Genomic DNA, 20,895 nt, shown 5'->3' on the forward strand with positions numbered 1-20,895 from the left:
AACACACCAATTCAAACTTTCTCACCCCAGACTAATTCATATTTCCATCTGAATGACAGATTTTCATTAATATACCTAACATAAATTTTGAAATAGATTTATTTCTATACCATTTAATCCCTTTTTGTAGAAAACCTTTCATACATTCTTGCCTTGAGATTAGTTTTTCTTAATAGTGTTTGTTGTTCTGATATAACATCCCTGCCTACCTATTTTTTTAAATCCCTTTAATTATTTGCACATTGATTTATCATTTGCCAGCACATCTATTCACCAGATTTTCTTCTCAAATTGCTCTTATTAAAATGATGTAGCATTTCTCTTAGCAGAGTATGATTATATTTTACATAAATACAATGATATAAATTGGAAGGCAAAGGTACACAAAAGGAGAAGTAAGAAAAAGTCTGATATTGCAAATTACTATCTGTCCAGTACTTGACCCTGCTTGGCTCAGACATTTCATTGATTCAGCCTGATCCAATTTAGTTTTGTTATCTTTGGGATCTTTGTCTTTTAACATGGGACCACAGTTCAAACTGTTACCACAATTGCTGAATGTTAAGTTATTCACCTTGATGTTGTCTGAAAAATGTAAAGTGTTGGATGGCTCATTCTGACTAAGAAATTTCAACCCATCTTGAACAGTCTATTTTCATTAGTTAGAGAAGTATTCAGGTTACCTGGTACCTCCTACCTCAGTCACTGAGGCAGCATAGAGGTGTTTCAAAGATAGTCTTTCGTGGCCTGTTATGGCTTTAAAATTCAAAAAACATTTCTTTTGTACACAATTCCTCCAGCAACCATCAATATTCAAGGCAGTTTAAGATCTCAACCTAACTAGACTCACTGATCATTTTCTTAAACAGTTTTAACCATTCTACTTGTTCTTAATTCACATTTCATTCATAACTGAGTCAACAAATGATGCTCTATTATCCCCTTCTCGAAAGAACTTGTACCAAAGTACTTTGCAGCAGTAAAATACTGGTATCACTTTAAGATGATACTTGTCAAAGAACTAATGTCTTTCATTCAGCAGTGTAATGTGGAGTGTGAGTGTAAGGGGTGAATAACTGCTTCATTACAAAAAAAATCCATTGGGTGGAGGAGTTGTTCAGCACAATAGTAGTTTCAGGCAAGCTAATAAGTCAACAAAAAAAACCTTAGTAAATGTTCAGACTATAACTTTGCAATGCTCCAGAGATGCTTTTACTTTTTCAAAAATACTGATCTGTGCATTTGAGCAGCGATATAAACTAAATTACAATCAAAATAAATCTAGACCTCATGACTTTAATCCAAAAAGCATACAACTGAACACTCATATGAAAGCACAAAGGCCTCCTTAAATCTCCCAATTATTTGCATACACAATCTTAAATTAAAATGATCCTGGTGCCTTAATCATGCTTAATGAATAAAGCCTTAGTTGCTCTCATCCACCTTAATATATTGATTCCTTCTTGTGGATTGATTAACTCAAACGTGCAAAATTTAATGCAACAATCCCAAGTTGTAAGAATAAGGAATATCAATGTAGTTTAATTAACTAGCTGTCCATAATAGCCATCCCAGAAAGAAAAAGCAGCATTCATGATTTGATCATGTGATCACTCGGTCTGTTAATTTAAGTTTTCAAACCCAAAATCAAATATTGCAAAAACATATTTGTATCCATGTACAAGAGAAAATAATTAACAAATGGTAGTCAGTATGTGTTCATCGAGAAAGCACTAATCAAAATCCTTATATTACTGCCAACAGCAACAACCATCTACAAAGGGATACTATATATATATATATAAAACAACTTATTATAGTTGTAATTTTTTGTGCTGCAGGGAAAAAACACACATTTAAACAATAGTACATTTAAAGTACATGAAACACAAAGGGCAGAGTTTTATAGCCCTGTCGTGGCAGGGGCGGCGCCATAAAATGCAGCGAGCCATTCATAAGTCCATCGACTTCGGCGGGACTGGAATATCCCACCGGCGGGAGGGGCTGTAAAATTCCATCCAAAAGAAAGTTTGTTAGTCTGTTATTTCAATCTCGTTTTCTCACAACAGTTTCAAGCTCTGATATTCACTATGGGCTTTCCATTTCTTTCTCTCCCTAAATCTGTTTTTGCTCTCTGTATATCTAACAAAGGAATTTGTACCAAACTACTTTTCCACAACTTTCTGCAGGACTGGATGATCCCGATGGCAGGCAGGGCTGGAATATCCCATCTTTGTTTGGTGCAAAAGCATTAATTGGCTTCTTTTGCTCTCAGTTTAGTGATGGTCCCTTTTCACAGAAACTTTTAAATGCTCCTGAACAAACCACTGCTCCTTATTGGTCATCATCGTCATCTTCCAGTTTCAGAATTTCCTCTTCCTGAGCTTCTATATCTTACAATTCCTGGTTTTCTTTCTTCTAAAATCCTTATAACATCTATATATATGATTAGGGTATTTTATACCTTGATCTCTATAGGCCTTATCTATAGACCTCAAATTGGGTCCCCAGAGGCTTTAAAAATAGCCCAGGCCATGAACTGGTACCTTTTGATCTTCAAACTAGTTCTGTTTATTCTGAACAAGTTCTCCTTTAGTCTTGAACTTGTTCTCTTGGCCTTGCTCCCAGTGCTATGAATGTGTCTCCATTGTTGAATAGATGCCATGGTGCCAGTACAACAGGCAAAATGCTTTGCCAAAACTTCAGCCTACACAGTTGGCTGAAAAGTTATGAGTGATGAATTTTATCTCTTGCAACTGGTGTCCAGTGATACCCGAGAAAGGTCAACTCAGACCAATGAAAGGGAACCTGCATTTCTAACCTGTGCAGGCAGACTGCTCAGAAAACAGAAAATACTCCCGAAACTGGAAGTGTCTACATCACTGCTCTGACAAGGCTACCTCCAGGGGCTCTGGGGTAAAACACCTCTTCAAATGGGTTTTAGTATCTCCAGCCACAAAATTAGGGCTGACATAGTCAGGAACTGCCCTCAACAACATTCATCATCACTATCACCAGCACCCTTCCATCTACGTAAGATGAGGGACATGAAGCAACTCAAATCCTTTTTTAATGAAGTAACTTCATGTGGTGCAATTTTGCTGATAGCTGAAGAGTCTGTGACAGGCAGGTACTGCCACAAATGCAGCATATGAATTGGTTATCAGGTGTTGTTGTGGGTTTTTGGTGTTGGCGCTTGTTGCCAAGCCAATGTAGTCTCTGATCATTGTGGTGATGCACGCGAGCCCACAGGTGACGTCACCAATTTTCCTCTTGTCAGCCAGTGTCTCCCAGATGCGAGAATTGGCAATAGGGCCTTCACAATACACTTTTAAGCATCCTTGAAGCAGAGTTTTGGGTGTCTGACTGGTCGCCTGGCTCTGGCTACCTCACCATATAGATAGTTCTTGGCTATGTGACCATCCTTTGAATGTGCCCAAGTCAGCAAAGTTGCCTCTGCTTGATGAGTGCCAACATACTTGGGATCTTTGCATCTCCTTCCATGAGATGTCCAGAATTCACCACAAACAGCAAAGATGAAAGTTGTTGAACGTCCTTTTGTGATAGCTGTAAGTCGTCCATATTTCACAGCCATTCAACAAGGTGCAGAGATCACAGGCTTCATAAACCCGCATCATGATCCTAAGCATCAGCTTCATGCATGCTTTATGAGTCAGCCAAAGGTGGTAACTGCTTTCCCTATGCATGCATGAAATTCTGCATCAAGGGACAGATTGTCTGTCACCGTGGACCCAAGGCAGCAGAATTTGCTAATCACTTCCGGTGGGGTGTTATTTAGTGTAATCAAGGGTGGAGATGTGACACCCATTCCCATGACCATGGTTTTCTTTAGTGCTTATAGTCAGGGAAAACAAGTTGCAGGCATGGGAGAGACAGTCCATGAGTCTTTGTTGCTGAGTTTCTTTGTAAGCGAATAACGTGGATTCATCCATTGAAGAGTTCTCTGGTCAGGACTTGCTGTATTTTGTCTTCACTTTCAGGCTGGATAGATTGTAGACCCTGTCATCTGACCTCGTATGCAGGTAAATGCCTTCCATGACTGCAGGAAAGTTAAAGGTCAGGACCATGAAAAAGTAGATGCCAATAAAGTGGGGGCTAGGACACAGCCCTGTTTCTCTCCATCCTTCAGCCTGAGATTGTAGGAAGTGGTGCTGTCTAACTGTACAGTGCAGTGCATGTTGTCATGAAGGAACAAAGAGACTGAGGAGCTTTGGTGGGCTGCCAATTTTCCCTAAAATGTTGTAGAGTTATGCTGTATATCGGTTGGTTTTGAATGCTTTACTGAGATCTACAAAATTGAGGGAAAGAGAGGTATCCTGTTCTCTACACTTCTCTTGCAGCTGGTGTATCAAGTAGATCATGTCCACTGTAGATCTGCCAGCATGGAAACCACGCTATGCTTTGGGGTATGCTTGGTCTGCAAGCAGATAGAGTCGTTTAAGAATAATCATGGTGCAAGCCTTTGCAGTGATACTAGGGAGTGAGATTCCCTTGCAATCTCTCCTGACACCAAATTAGCATGGGGGACTGGGGTGGTGCTCACATAGTCAGTACTGAGAAGAACTGCAACAACTACAAATTATAAGAAAGCATTAATAACCTTGGAGAATGGGTATATAATTAGTAAATTAATTTCCATATAGTTGGGTGTGATGTATTGCATTTTGGTAGGAAAAATAAGGAAGCTACATGTTGGAGAAAATAAATCTAAATCTGAAAGAGGAGCAACAGGATTTGGAAGTACAAATAGACAAAATGACTAAAAGAATCGAGGTAGGTTATTATATTCAATCTCAGTACTGTGAGTGACAGCTACATTTTTTGAGATGTTATCCTTTGGATAAGGAACAAGTTTAAGGTTCCATCAGCCTGTTCAGGTGAATGAACAGGAAGTTTCCTGGATCCTGGGCCAGTATCCCTCTGCTAACCAACATCTATATATATAAAAGCCAAATGTCTGACTGTTGGCAAACTCCTCTGCAGTCCTTGGGCCAATCTCAACTAAACTTGGTGGTATGATACCTTGGACCAAGAGGCATGTCGTCAAGGAGTGGGGTTGTGGGGGGTTGGTGGGTGGGGCGGGGAGTTGACATTGTTGGTCAGCACTTGATGCCCATGAGACATGAGTGCTACCACTCAGCTAAGGTTGACACCTCCTTAATAGCAAAGCTTTGCAGAATGACAGAATATAAAGCAGATTCATTAGAATCCTAATGTAAAGTGCTACTATATGTAGATGGTGGGATAGGGGGATTGGAGTGGTTGGGTGTAGAGATGAATGATGCGCGATTGCATCCTTCCCAACATGACCTGATTACATCTCCCTTCTTTGTAACCAATGTTTAAATCAGATACTGACGGTGAGACACATTTTTTCCATCAAGTGTGAGTGACATTACAGCAGCAGAGTGATAAAGAGGACAGATGACTCCTGAAATTGACGCTGCTGGGTTGAGTGACCTTTGTGCATTGCTCTTTCCATCTATATTTGTCATTGCACACCAGTCTCCATGGATTTTCTGAGCTCTTGTGTGAAATGCCGAGATCAGATTGTAGATGGTTGCCTCACTTGGAACTCAATATTTATAGAGCAACTTCGATGTAGTAAGAACATACCAAAGTGCTTCACAGAAATGCTATCAGACAGGAGGCCAATATTGGTTTGCTCAGAGCTACATTTTCATGATTGAGCAATATGGTTGGTTTGTGCTGGTGCAACAATTTCCATTTCCCAGTGTAGCTAACTGTAACTGGACCGAGTATCCATCTTTGGCTGCAATTGACAAATGTAAAAGTGCCTTTAACCTAAAAACTACCTGTTGAGGGCTACGAATAGGGAGTGTTTGATATTGGTGCTAATATCTACTCCTGAGGCAGCACAATTGGGAAAATTTGCTTAATGAGATGTCTTCTTTAAGGATAATGATGAAAAGAGCTTATATTTACATAGCACATTGTCATATTCTCAATTATCCCAAAGTACTTCATACTCAATAAATTATTATTGTAGTGCAGACACCTGTTGTTCTGCAGGCAAATGTAGCAGCTAATTTGTGCACAGCAAGATACTACAAACAGATGATGAACTAGTTAATCTATTTTCGGTGGTATTCATTGAGGGAGAAATGCAGAGAACTTACTGCTATCCTTCAAATAGTGCGCTGTTCTAGTTCTTAATAACACAGCTGATGATAGAGTTCCTTTTATCCCCTCATTTATATTCTACACTTCTGACAATGCAACACTCCCTTAGTACTGGACTTAAGTGTTAGCCTGGATTCACAGAATCACAGAATTGCTATTGCATAGAGGGAGGCTGTTCAGTCCTTCGTGTTTGCACCGGGTCTCTGAATGAGCAATTTACCTTGTGCTACTTCCCCACCTTCTCCCCGTAACCCTGCACAGTCTAATTCCCTTTTGAACCTTCAATTGAACCTGCCTCCACTGCACTCTTAGGTAGTGCATTCCAGACCTTAACAGACATTCCAGCAAAAGTACTGAAGACTTGTGCTCCAGAACTGTGTCCCTAGCTAAGTTGTTCCAGTACAGCTACAAGGCTGACAGGCAGTGGGCGATCAAGGGGGTTGTCCAACCCAACTGTCTGCCCCTCTTCCGTGGCTACGTTCGCGGCTGGGTGTCCCTGGAGAGGGAGCACGCGGTGTCTGCCAGCACCGTCGAGGCCTTTAGTGCCCGGTGGGCACCGCGGGGGTTGGGGTGCTTTATCGACCCCCTTAATCACATTTTGGGTTGATGTTTGTAAGTTTCCTTTAAATGTTCTCTTTGGTTTTAGAGTTCCCTAATTTAGATGTTGTGTTTATTTTGTCCCTGATTTTGTTAATTTAGTTTATTTGGTTGACTCCAAAAGAGTTACAAGACTGACATCTACATGGCAATGTGCAAAATTGCCCAGGTACGTCCTGTCCACAAAAATCAGGACAAATCCAACCTGGCCAATTACTGCGCCATCAGTCTACTCTCAATCACCAGCAAAGTGACGGAAAGTGTCATTGATAGTGCTATCAAGTGGCACTTACTCAGCAATAACTTGCTCACTGATGCTCAGTTTGAGATCTGCCAGGGCCACTCAGCTCTTGACCTCATTACAGCCATGGTCCAAACATGGACAAAAGAGCTGAACTCAAGAGGTGAGGTGACAGTAACTGTCTTTGACACCACGGCAGTATTTGACCGAGTGTGGCATCAAGGAGCCCTAGCAAAACTGGAGTCAATGGGAATCAGGGGGAAAACTCTCCATTGGTTGGAGTCATACCTAGCACAAAAGAAGATGGTTGTGGTTGTTGGAGGTCAATCATTTCAGCTTCAGGACATCACTGCAGGAGTTCCTCAGGGTACTGTCCTCGGTGCAACCATCTTCAGCTGTTCATCAATGACCTTCCTTCCATTATAAGGTCAGAAATGGGAATGTTTGCGGATGATTACACAACGTTCAGCAACATTCGCAACTCCTCAGCTACTGAAGCAGTCCATTTCCACATGCAGCAAAACCTGGAAAAAATATTCAGGCTTGGGCTGATAAGTGGCAAATAACATTTGTGCTACAAAAGTGCCAGGCAATGACCATCTCCAACAAGAGGGAATCTAACCATAGTCCCTTGACATCACTAAATCCCCCACTATCAACATCCTGGGTGTGACCATTGACCAGAAAGTGAACTGGACCAGCTGTATTAATACTGTGGTTACAAGATCAGGTCAGAGGCTGGGAATTCTGCAGACAGTAACTCACTTCCTGACATCCCAAAGCCTGTCCACCACCTACAACGCACAAGTCAGGGATGTGATGGAATACTCCCCACTTGCCTGGATAAGTGCAGCTCCAATAATGCTCAAGAAGCTTGACGCCATCCAGGACAAAGCAGCCTGCTTGATTGGCACCCCATCCACCAATATCCATTCCCTCCACCAACAAAGCACAGTGGCAGCAGTGTGTACAATCTACAAGATGCACTGCAGCAACTCATCAAGGCTCCTTTGACAACACCTTCCAAACCCACAACTGTTACCACCATGAAGGACATGGGCAGCAGATGCATGGGAACACTATCACCTGCAATTTCCCCTTCAAGCCCCACACCATCTTGACTTGGAAATATATCACTGTTCCTTCATTGTTGCTGGGTCAAAATCCTGATACTCTCTTCCTAACAGCACTGTGGGTGTACCCACACCACATGATCTGCAAGAAAGCAGCTCACCACCACCTTCTCAAGGGCAATTAGGGCTGGGCAACAAATGCTGGCCAAGCCAATGATGCCCACATCCCATGAATGAATATAAAAAAAACACACGCTATGTGAAAAAGTTTTTCCTCATGTCACTTTTGCTTCTTTTGCAAATTACTTTAAATCAATTTAAATCTGTGCCCTTTCATTCTCGATTCTTTCACGAATGAGAACAATTTCTGCATATCTCTGTCCGGACCCCAAATGATTTTCAATTCCTCAATCAAATCTTCCCTCAGCCTTCTCTTCTCCAAGGAAAACAGTGCCAACTTCTCCAATCTATCATCACAACTGAAGTTCCTGATCCCTGGAGCCATTCTTGTGAATCTTTTCTGCAATCTCTCCAATGCCTTAACATCCTTCCTAAAGTGCGGCACCCAGAACTGGACATAGTACTCCAGCTGAGGCGAAACTTACGGCTTATACAAGTTCAACAAAACCTCCTTGCTCTTGTACTCGATGCCCTATCAATAAAGCCTAGGATACTGTTTGCTTTATTAACCACTCTCTCAACCTCTCCTGCCACCTTCAATGCCTTATGCACATATATATCCTGGTCCCTATGCTCCTGCACCACCTTAAGAGCTATACCCTTCATCTTATATTGTCTCCCTATGTTCTTCCTACCAAAATGAATCACTTCACATTTCTCTGCATTGAGCGCCATCTGCCACTTGTCCCCTCCATTCCACCAACTTGTCTACGTCCTTCTTGTCTACGCCATCCTCTTCACAGTTCACACTGCTTCAAAATTTTGTATTATTCACAAATTTTGAAATTGTGCCCCATACACCAGGGCCTAGGTTATTAATATATATCAGGAAGAGTAAGGGTCCTAACACTGGCCTCTGGGGAACTCCACTACAAGCCTTCCTCCAGCCTAAAAAACATCCATTAACCACTACTCTGTTTCCTGTCACTCAGTCAATTTCATATCCATGTTGCTACTGTCCCTTTTATTCCGTGAGCTATAACTTTGCTCACAAGTCTGTTGTACAGCACTATATCAAATGCCTTTTGGAAGTCCATGTACACCACATCAACAGCATTGTCCTCATCAACACTCTCTGTTACCTCTTCAAAAAACTCCAGCAAGTTAGTTAAACACAATTTTTCATTAACAAATCCATGCTGGCTTTCCTCAGTTAATCTGCATTTGTCAATGTGACTATTGATTTTGTATTGAATTCTTGTTTCTAGAACATTCCCCGCCACCAAAGTTAAACTTACTGGTCTGTAGTCGCTGGGCTTATCTTTACACCCTTTTTTGAACAATGGTGTAACATTTGCAATGCTCAGTCTTCTGGCCCCACCACTGAGTCTAAGGAAGACTGAAAAATTATGGCCAGTGCCTCCACAATTTCCACTCTCTCCACCCTCATTATCCTTGGATGCATCTCATCCGGTCCTGGTGCCTTATCAACAAGTATAGACATCCTATCTAATACTTCCTCCTTATTAATTTTTAACCTTTCTAATGTCTGAATTACCTCTTCTTTCACCATGACCTGAGTAGCAGCTTCTTCCCTGGTAAAGACAGATGCAAAGTTTAATTTAATACCTCAGCCTCCATTTGTAAATCCTCTCAATCATTCCTAATCAGCCCTGCTGCTCCTTTCACCTCGCTTATTACTATTTAGATGTCTATAGAAGACTTTGTATTCTCTTTCATGTTAGCTGCCAGTTTCTTTTCATATGCCCTCTTTGCTTCTCTTAATTGTTCAGTACTGAAACCTGGACTCCCTCACCGTGGAGACTTCATCTAAAGGAAAAGCTAACTGCATCCTTTTGACCTGAACAGTAGTGGGTTGTAATAGACATCTGCCGCCTTGAAAGAGTTAAATGCCAGGGTGGGAGGGACGATGGTGGTGAAGGGAGTAGTGCGATAGGGGTCTGTGGAAGCGGGTCCCAGCACCTGCACCAGGCAGTTAAAGAAATGTAATTCTCCAAGCAAAGGGGAGGAGGGAAGGCAAAACATGGGCAGAGCAAAAAGCTGAACTGGAAACTTCAAACAAACCACAGCAAAGCAGGAACCGGGATTTATACAGGCTCTTCCAAGAATAAAGAATGCTAGAGATTTGAAGGTTGGGAGCTGCGCTGACATATTTTCTGAGAGTTTGAGAGCTTAGGAAAGTTTCCCGGGGGTTTGTGGAAGTTTCCTGGCAGTTTGTTGAGTTTGTAGGACTTGGGCTGAAAGCGGGACAGGCGACGGAGTTTCTCTCTCGGATGCTCAGTGAGGAGAGAGAATGGAGCCCAGGACAGCTCTGCTCCTCAGGGTCCTGCTCCTTTCGAAACTTTTCCTATCCTTGGAAGGTAAGTTTGGAAACTTTATTCTGACTTTTGCCCTCAATGTGACATGTCTGGTTGCTATTTCAGACATGTTTAGAACTTTAAATACAATTCAGGGAATTAGAGAAGAAAACATTTCTTTAAAAACATGCAATTTTGTATTTAAGTTAGGAAGAAAACACATTTTAAAACACTGCATGCAAATGTTTTAAGGTCTAACTTGCTATTTGAGTCAATTGTCAGCTAAAGCCCATTTAATTATTTATAAAATGTATCTCGTTATAGTTGGGATTCAGGTAAATTCACTGTGTGGTAGGTTAGAAATTCACCCTCCTCAACTAGCGGGGAAGGTATTTTTGTGGTATTTTAACGCTTGTTTAATATTTTCATGGGAGAATTCCTATTCATTTTGTGTTCCAACTTCCCCTTAAGCTTTACCGGGAACGGGAAAAATGAAATCCTTGCGTATCAGTAGATGAATTTATGAAGCCATGTCACTCCATTTGTTTACTAGAGAATCTGCCCTTTAAATCATTTGATGTCTGCTGTAGATCCCATTCCTACATCGCAGTCTGTTTTAAGGGGTTGTTGTCAGGCTGTGTCGAGCAAAAAAAAAACTAGTTGGTGTCAACAGATCTCGGGTTCTGTAAACGTTGCTTTGAAGCGGTTGGAATGAGCCTTTGGTGTGTTCTTTTTGTAAATCTTTGTGACGAGGGTGGGATAGTTTAAGTGTGTATTGCATGGTCGTGGTTCACAAATACAATAGCGTCTAGCCACAGAACTTCTAAAAAGGGGCACGGCCAGCTTTAACAGGTCCGTTTGAAATGATTCCTGTTTAGCATGCTCGTCCCGACACAACAAATTCCCCCCACACACACTTACAGGCGCTAACAGGAGCCCAAACTAACCTGTAATTAAAAACAAAAAGCTAAAAGCTACTGCGGATGCTGGAAATCCAAAACAAAATAAAAACAGAATTACCTGGAAAAACTCAGCAACTCAGGCAGCATCGGCGGAGAAGAAATCAGTCAACGTTGACTGATTTCTTCTCCGCCGATGCTGCCAGACTTGCTGAGTTTTTCCAGGTAATTCTGTTTTTATTTTGTAACCTGTAATTAAGTCAATTTACATTTTAAAAGGAACATGTTATTTTGTTTAATTGCCTTTGCAATTTTGGAAACAAGTTACACATTTAGTTAGAATTTAATCACAGTGCCTTCTTTATTCCGCACCGCCCCCCGCAAAACACTATTTCTTGGCAACATTATGAATTTTTCCTCTGGTCTACGTAAAGGAGTCAATCTCTCATTATTGGTGCTTTGTAGTTAGCCTCTTCCAATGGTTCTGTATGTAAATGCACAAGGGATTTGGGTTCAATCCTCCATGTGTGCTGGTCTCTGACTTAGTTGTTACTGGGCCACGAGAATTGTCCTCAGCACCATCTGCGGAGAGGGGAGATCAGCCAGGTTCCCCAACACAAAAACACCCGGAAAAACTCAGCAGGTCTGACAGCATCTGTGGAGAGGAGCACAGTTAACGTTTCGAGTCCGAATGACCCTTCTGCAGAACTAAGTAAAAATAGAAGAGAGGTGAAATATAAGCTGGTTTAAGCGGGCGGGCGGGGACAAGTAGAGCTGGATAGAGGGCCAGTGATAGGTGGAGATAACCAAAAGATGTCACAGACAAAAGGACAAAGAGGTGTTGAAGGTGGTGATATTATCTGAGGAATGTGCTAATTAAGGGTAGAAAGTAGGACGAGCAAGGTACAGATAGCCCTAGTGGGGGTGGGGTGGGGTGAAGGAATCAAAAAAAGGCTAAAAGGTAGAGATAAAACAATGGATGGAAAGAACACACCTTTTAGCCTTTTTTGATTCCTTCACCCCACCCCACCCCCACTAGGGCTATCTGTACCTTGCTTGACAAAAACAGAATTACCTGGAAAAACTCAGCAGGTCTGGCAGCATCGGCGGAGAAGAAAAGAGTTGACGTTTCGAGACGAAACTTCAATTCTTTTCTCCTCCGCCGATGCTGCCAGACCTGCTGAGTTTTTCCAGGTAATTCTGTTTTTGTTTTGGATTTCCAGCATCTGCAGTAGTTTTTTGTTTTTATCTCTGTACCTTGCTTGTCCTGCTTTCTACCCTTAATTAGCACATTCCTCAGATAATATCACCACCTTCAACACCTCTTTGCCCTTTTGTCTGTGACATCTTTTGGTTATCTCCACCTATCACTGGCCCTCTATCCAGCTCTACTTGTCCCACCCCCCCTTAAATCAGCTTATATTTCACCTCTCTTCTATTTTTACATAGTTCTGTTGAAGGGTCATTTGGACTCAAAACATTAACTGTGTTCTTCTCCGCAGATGCTGCCAGACCTGCTGAGTTTTTCCAGGTATTTTTGTTTTTGTTTTGGATTTCCAGCATCTGCAGTTTTTTGCTTTTATTATAGCCAGGTTCCCCATTCTTGTTCAATTCTGCTTGGAAGTGCTCAGAGACGCTAAGTCTCTTGCTCCAATTCTGAATAACAATTGCTTGCGTTTATACAGCACCCATGACACAGTAAAACATCCTTCACAGATTGCCATCAAACAAATGTTGACAGCCACAGAAGGAGACATTAGCATTAAGAATATCTTGGTCAAAGAAGTAGACTTTGAAGAACCTATTATAGGAGGAGAGAGAGGTAGTGCAGTTTTGGAAGGAAATTCCAGAGCTTATTACCTAGGCAGTTGAAAGCAAGGCTGCTAAAGGTGGAAACAATGAAAATTGGGGTATACAAGAGGCCAGAATAGAAAAGTTTATATTATTCATTCATGGGATGTGGGCATTGCTGGCTAGGCCAGCATTTATGGCCCATCCCTAATTGCCCTTGATCAGAGGGTAGTTAAGAGTCCCACATTGCTGTGTGTGGGTGTGGAGTCACATGTAGGTCAGACCAGGTCAGGTCAGCAGATTTCCTCTGCTAAAGGACATTAGTGAACCAGATGGGTTTTTACGACAATCAGCAATGGTTTTGTGATCATCATCAGACTTTTAATTCCAAATTTTTATTGAATTCCAATTTCACCATCTGTTGTGGTGTGATTCAAACCCAGACTATTACCCTGGGTCTCTGAAATACTAGTCCAATGACAATACCACTATTCCACCACCTCCCCCTAATAGAAATCTCAAAGAAAACAGATTAATTGCATAGAATGGATGGGCTGAATGACCTCCTTCTGTGCTGTAAATTACTCATAACTCTAACTGATGGGGATTGGTACGTAACCTATTTACCGACCCAGCTGAGCTTTTTCAGCAATTTTTGTTTTATTTCAGGCCTTCAACATCTGCAGTATTTTGCTTTTACCTACTTACCAATAGTGGCTGCACTTCTAAAGTAGATTACTAGAAATATTTTGGTGACATAGAGTCATATGGAATCAGATTCAATAGTAACTTTTGAAGGGAATTAGACAGACAATTGAAAAGGCTGATGGATTGGCTGATGGCTGTTAAATTGGGAAAAATTGAATAAGTCTTTCTAATAACCAACAGACAGAATGGCCTCCTACTGCACTGTATGATTCTATAAGTATAGCTCCCTACCATAGTATCAAAATATCTTAGTGATACATGCAAATTAAATGGCAATTCTGTGCCAGGAACATTGCAACCTGCAACAATGAGATGAATGACCAGGTAATCTGTTGGTTGAACAAGGGATATTATTTAGGACATTGGAAGAACCCCTTGCTCCTCTATTAAGTGTGCCATAGGGCCTTATACATCCATCAAACAGTGATAGGACATTATTTGAATGACCCAATAATGCATCTGTCCTTGGTGTCCATACCTAGTTCATGTGTATAGGACTTTTATCCCAGAAAGTGAGAGAGAGAACTTCTGTTAACACATTTCTCGATTATGATTGAAGGCTTGGCTGAGACGCAAATGAATGGGCCTACCTGCCACTGAGATCAGGGGCTGCATTTTATGAGCCCCACCCCTCGCCTCTCACCCTCCACCCCCACCCCCCCCACCCGGGCATGTTTTCAGTTGGGTGGGGGGATATCTCGTCAAACACTCCACCACCATCCCACCCACCCCAAACTTACCCCATAATACAGTCAGTGATGGGGGCCAAAATTGGCCGGCCACCCCCCCATATTTAAATAGATAATCAAGGGTCAATCAGGCTGGTTACCAAGCCAATTGACCCCAACAATATACTGACCACACCATAAAACAGCAATCAGGCAAGACGGACAGCCCGATTTAAAAAATAATTTTTCAAAGGGTGGGAAGGGAGGCGAGGTTCTAGCATTGAGGGCTGCCCTTTGAAGATCTGTGGGGGTGAAGCACCCTTAAGAAAGAACCCCTCCTTTTTTTCTACCTACCTGCTACCTTAAACCCACCACCCCACCCCCACTGCCTCCCCCCAGCCTCCCTTACCTGCCCAAACCCTCCCTGCCCAAGACCCTGGAATTACTTGTTTCTGGGGATCCATAGGCCACCTTCTGCTTCTTCATTGCAATCGTGACAGTGCCCACTAATGTGTTCTTGGTGCTGCTGGCACAGATGGAGCTGCTGGCCAGTCAGATTGGCTAACAGCTCCAGAACGCAGGATCTCCTCTCCAATGAGAGGTGGTGAAAAAGGCATATGGGACACTTGCCTTTATCAATCGAGGCATAGATTACAAAAGTAGGGAGGTCATGTTGGAGTTGTATAGAACCTTGGTGAGGCCACAGCTGGAGTACTGTATGCAGTTCTGGTCACCACATTATAGGAAGGATGTGATTGCACTGGAGGGGGTGCAGAGGAGATTCACCAGGACGTTGCCTGGGATGAAACATTTAAGTTATGAAGAGAGGTTGGATAGACTTGGGTTGTTTTCATTGGAGCAGAGAAGACTGAGGGGTGACCTGATCGAGCTGTACAAGATTATGAGGGGCGTGGATAGGGAGCAGCTGTTCCCCTTAGTTGAAGGGTCAGTCACAAGGGGGCATAAGTTCAAGGTGAGGGGCAGGAGGTTTAGGGGGGATGTGAGGAAAAACTTTTTTACTCAGAGGGTGGTGACGGTCTGGAATGCACTGCCTTGGGAGGGTGGTGGAGGTGGGTTGCCTCACATCCTTTAAAAAGTATCTGGATGAGCACTTGGCACGTCTTAATATTTAAGGCTATGGGCCAAGTGCTGGTAAATGGGATTGGGTAGGTAGGTCAGGTGTTTCTCGCATGTCGGTGCAGACTCGATGAGCCGAAGGGCCTCTTCTGCACTGTGATTCTGTGAGGGGCAGAAGTCCCACTCTGCCCTTGTTTAGCCCACCTGCAGTGTGTTATGGCTGTGGGGGGTGTGTGGGGGAGTGGGCATGGAGTGGGTTGGCTCCATTGCATTTTGCTTCCAGGAGGGGTAGTGAGCTGTCCGCCACTCACCCCTCCTTCCCACCCTCCCCCTCGCTCCCCCAGTAATATTCTACCCCAGGTGTTGTGTGAGGTGCAGTATGGGCCTTCATGGTTATGCTCACCCATTCAGCTCACTGTTCCATGGGTACACACAACTGGTGCTCTGCTCTGTCATAGGAGGCATAGCCAGGCTGCACAGATTGCCAGCGCCAGGATTCCTGATGCAAAATTAAAAATGGCAGCATTAGGTCGGAGATACCTTGTCCTGTCTCATCCAATGATTTTGCTTGCAAAATCTAACTTGCATGTAGAATCAAGGTGATGCATATGATAAGCCTTCATTCATTGCCAGAGAATGATTCAATGTATAAGCCACGCCTGTTTTTGCAGGGATGAAGGGAAACATGGCCACTGGAAAATATGTGGTGTACAATTACACACACTGTTGTCTCAGCAGCAGTGCAGAGAGATTCAAATCACATTGCTCACATCAGTACTGCAGAGGACAATAATTTTGGTGTCATTCAAAGAGGCAATAATAACTTGCAATCCTTGCCTGCAGAAGGATTGCCTGCACTTTACAATAAGGAGAGAAGGAAATGGTGGACACCAAGTGTGGGTGAAGGAGAGGGAAGGGACTATAGATGCTTTTGAAGAGGTTATTAATCATCCAATGTGTGCAGAGATCTCTGAACTACTTACTTTCTTCATCAGAGAATGGTCTTGGCTATGTTTAGAGATCTTTTGCTGCAGCATCATTATTTACCTGATTGCTGATGCCAGCCAAGGGATAGAGTCAGTAATAGCTGGCTCAGGGATTGCAGCCCTTATTTGATATTTATATTTGCTAACTGTGGGGAGAGTTCAATGAAGAATAATGGGACACCTGGTTACTTTTATACTCTCTCCCTTAGCCTGTGGTACTGTTGACACTAAGCTAAGCTAAGGTAAAAGCAAAAAACTGCGGATGCTGGAAATCCAAAACAAAAACAAAAATACCTGGAAAAACTCAGCAGGTCTGGCAGCATCTGCGGATAGGAGATAAAAACAAAAAACTACTGCGGATGCTGGAAATCCAAAACAAAAACAGAATTACCTGGAAAAACTCAGCCGGTCTGGCAGCATCGGCGGAGAAGAAAAGAGTTGACGTTTCGAGTCCTTATGACCCTTCAACAGAACTGAGTAAAATTAGGAGAGGGGTGAAATATAAGCTGATTTAAGGAGAAAACCCCCCTTAAACCAGATTATATTTCACCTCTCTTCTGTTTTTGCTTCGTTCTGTTGAAGGGTCATTTGGACTCGAAACGTTAACTGTGCTCCTATCCTCAGATGCTGCCAGACTTGCTGAGTTTTTCCAGGTATTTTTGTGTTGACACTGGAGCTAACTTTGACGGCCACTGCAACTTGGGCTGAGGACAGCCCAGACTGGAGGCTTGAACCTGAACATCTATATTGTTCAGCATTGTTAACAACGGAGTCGTTGAGGGAGTGAGCCTGGTCCTCCTAACGTAAATCAAGCGAGCTATGTGATTGCAGAGCTAGAAGATGTAAATGTAAAGGTAGGAATATGTATTGAGATAAGAAATTGGAAAAAGTATTTCTCTCATGGAGCCATGGAATGGCTACCAGCAAGAATTAATTAACACCTTATTGGCACCACAGGCAGCAAAGAGATGGTTAATTATCTGTTTGTTAAATGTTCTTAAGTATAAAGATAGACCCTGATGCTCATGATCTGGTAGATGATAATTAAGGGATGGTGTAATGCAGCTGCTCAGAGGTGAGGGTTGCAGGATTGGAAGGTGCACACAAATAAGGTGGGGATTAATATTCTGGATTAATATTAATATTCCTTCAAGTAGCTCAAGGAGAAATTTCTTATTCTGGAAGTTTTGTCTGTAGAAGATCTCCCAAACTGAGAACAATTTTGACTGTCCTTTAAGGACTATTGGTTAGGCTGCATAGAGACCAGGTAATCCAAATGCAGCATGATGCCAGCTGCATTTAGCAGAAACCAATATCCTAAATGTATTAAAAACAAAAAACTACTGCGGATGCTGGAAATCCAAAACAAAAACGGAATTACCTGGAAAAACTCAGCAGGTCTGGCAGCATCGGCGGAGAAGAAAAGAGTTGACGTTTCGAGTCCTCATGAGCCTTCAGCAGAACTGAGTGTAGTTAGGAGAGGGGTGAAATATAAGCTACTTTAAGGGTGGGGGGGGGGGGGGGGGGGGGGGTGGAGAAGCCGCTGATGCTGCCAGACCTGCTGAGTTTTTCCAGGTAATTCTGTTTTTGTCCTAAATGTATTTGCCAACCCCCTTGATATACCCAAGGGGGCTAACCTCTATTTTAAGTAGTCACCAAGGAGGCCCTTACAACCCATCAAACTGATACAGAGTCTGATGTGTTTTTAATGCTGTTCGGATGTGGGATGCTGGTCTCCTAAAGCATATCTCATTACATCCGCTTTTCCCCTCCGAGGTCCAATGTTAACCACACATTCCAGAATTAGTAACAAACATTTACTTGACTGCATCCTTCTCAGTTCAATAATAATTGTTATTTTAATGCTGTCTTGTGATTTCTGTTCTGTTTTGGAATGCAGTAATCATGTGTACACCTGGGGAACAATCTGTCTCCGGTGCCAGTAAACAGTTATTACTGTACAAGCCAGGTGGAGAACCAAGCTAAGATGAAAAAGCAACCCCTGATTGTTTGGTGGTTAAATGCCATGTGTGGTACTGAGGAATGAAGACAAGGAAGATCTCCAGTTCAATCTCTGAGTTGTGCTCTGTTAGTTTTTTTTTGAAAAATATACTTTATTCATAAAATATCTGGAAGAACATTCCAAAACATTTTAAAATCACCATCACAAAAGTACAATCAGATTCAACTTTTACACATGGATCATAAGGTGCATCAATACAATCAATGAATATTACAATCATTTCAATATGGTCAATGCAGACAATCAGACAATGGTATTGGAGTTATCAACATACATCATGTTGCACTCTGAGGTGCTTCAATACAATTATAATTTAATTAGTATTCAATGCAGACATTCATTGTGAGCTGTACAGCCCGAGGGGCTCTCAACAGTTCCCAGCCCCTCGGTGCACTGTGGCAGAAAGGTCTTATGTTAGTTCTATGTTAGTTATCAGAGTGGGTGGATAGGTGCCTACCATGACTGTTATTGAGTGACTCCCCAACCACTCAAACAGCCCCAGTGATGGTTGCTGTCAGAGCTTGGCATTTGAGGGAGGTGCTAAATGTTGGAGAAAGAACAAAGAAAGACTTGCATTTACATAGCACCTTTCAGAACGTACCAAAGAACTTTACAGCCAATGAAGTATTTTTTGAACTGTAGTCTCTGTTGTAATGTAGGAAACACAGTAGCCAGTGTGTGCATGGCATGCTCTCACTAACAGCAATGTGATAATGACCAGTTAATCTGTGATTTGGCGTTGGTTGTGAGATAAATATTGGCTCCGGCACCAGGTGGAACTCCCCTGATCGTCTTCAAAATAGTGGCATGGCATGTTTTAAGTCCACCTGAGAGGGTGAATGGGACTTCAGTCTCATCAGTCTGAAGGCATCTCCAGTGCTGCACTGAAAGGCTAGCTTGCTCCCAAGACTCTGGAGGGAGACTTCAAACCCTGACCTTCTGACTTAGAGGCAGGACTGAGCCACAGCTGACACAAGTAAACTGTATCTTGTCAGAAGGGTTGAGAAAATGGAATAAGTAGTAACATGGTAAGATTATTTCAGTGAAGTGAGTGCAGAATAGGGTGCCATTATTGAAACATAAGATTCTTTTCTTGGCTCCTCCAAAATTCCTTTGGAGTCTCTGCTTTTTCTCTTCCTCGCCTGAAAATGTGCTTGTGTTTACAGCTGTCACATTGTTCTGACACATTTTTGGGAAATTCAAGCATTAGCTGCGGGTCAAAGGTCACCTGTATCATTTTCCGAGGCACCGACCCTCAGTCGGTAGCTTGAAATGAAGAATTGGGCCTTCGTATCACTACCCAACCTCTGACCGGCACTTCCATCCCATGGGACCCTGAGCCAGGAGCTAAATTTACACCTTTGATGTTGTTAAAATAAAGCCAGTTTTAATGGTCTCAGGTATTTTACACTACGACTGTTTTAGTTGTCCTATGGGAAGAATTGATCTATTTTCCCTGTGTTGGATGCAGTGCATAAACCACTAGTGCAACAATTGTGTTTATAAGACCCTGGGGGCTGAAATAGGCTGAATTTTGCTTAGCTTAGTACCAATGTTACTTTCCATTTTATATGAATGTTAATGTGATCTTGCAGGCACAAATGCTTTGGCAACATTGAATTCCCTATCACTTTGCACCAGGAGCTTAATGCATTACTTAGCCTTATGCTGTGTGATGACTGGCATGAAGTGACACGGAGTAACTTCACTCATCTTGTGCCGCCAACAGGGAAGGGAATTGTACTCTCACATTTTCAGGAAGACTATCCTTTTGTACGCCCAAGATGGACATCTTTAGAAAATATTTCAAAATACAGCGTTAGTTGGTGTGTGGTCAAGTGGTATAGCCCAGGGAGGTGCCAGGTTTGGTTCCTGGTCCTGAGTTAGTTCAACTCAATGGACCCAGCAGCGCAGCTTGGCATGGGAATTCCTAGCCTCGGGAGAGAAGAAAAAGAAACTATCATCAGGGTGTGCAAACCTGATTGCTGCCTATGTGGCTACTAGGGTCCCAATGCTCCCTTGATAAATTCTCATTTCCCACCGGCTGCCCAGGTAACCGAGTGCCAATCTGGTCTCTAGATAAATTCGCCTTTCCCATTTGCATTTGGTTACCTGGGCAGCCAATCTGGTCCCTAGATAACTTCTCCTTTCCCACTGGCTGCCCAGGTAACTGAGTGCCAATCAGCAATAGCAAAGTTGCTACCGAAGCATTGGCTTCGGCACATC

General features: G+C 42.6%; 1 protein-coding gene across 2 annotated transcripts in view; it reads left to right on the plus strand.

Moving 5' to 3' along the window:
* Positions 1-10,314: 10,314 nt before the first annotated feature.
* robo4 (roundabout, axon guidance receptor, homolog 4 (Drosophila)) overlaps positions 10,315-20,895 on the plus strand; it is a 137,815-nt gene continuing 127,234 nt past the window's right edge. Inside the window, exon 1 of one of the 2 annotated variants that reach the window (XM_078531573.1) lies at positions 10,315-10,580. In XM_078531573.1, the coding sequence (XP_078387699.1) occupies positions 10,514-10,580 (67 nt within the window). In that variant the 5' untranslated portion in view covers positions 10,315-10,513. The remainder of the gene's footprint in view (positions 10,581-20,895) is intronic. The other variant, XM_078531574.1, reaches the window with a different exon arrangement.

This window comes from Cetorhinus maximus, chromosome 2, assembly GCF_964194155.1.
Source record: "Cetorhinus maximus chromosome 2, sCetMax3.hap1.1, whole genome shotgun sequence".
NCBI lineage: Eukaryota > Metazoa > Chordata > Chondrichthyes > Lamniformes > Cetorhinidae > Cetorhinus > Cetorhinus maximus.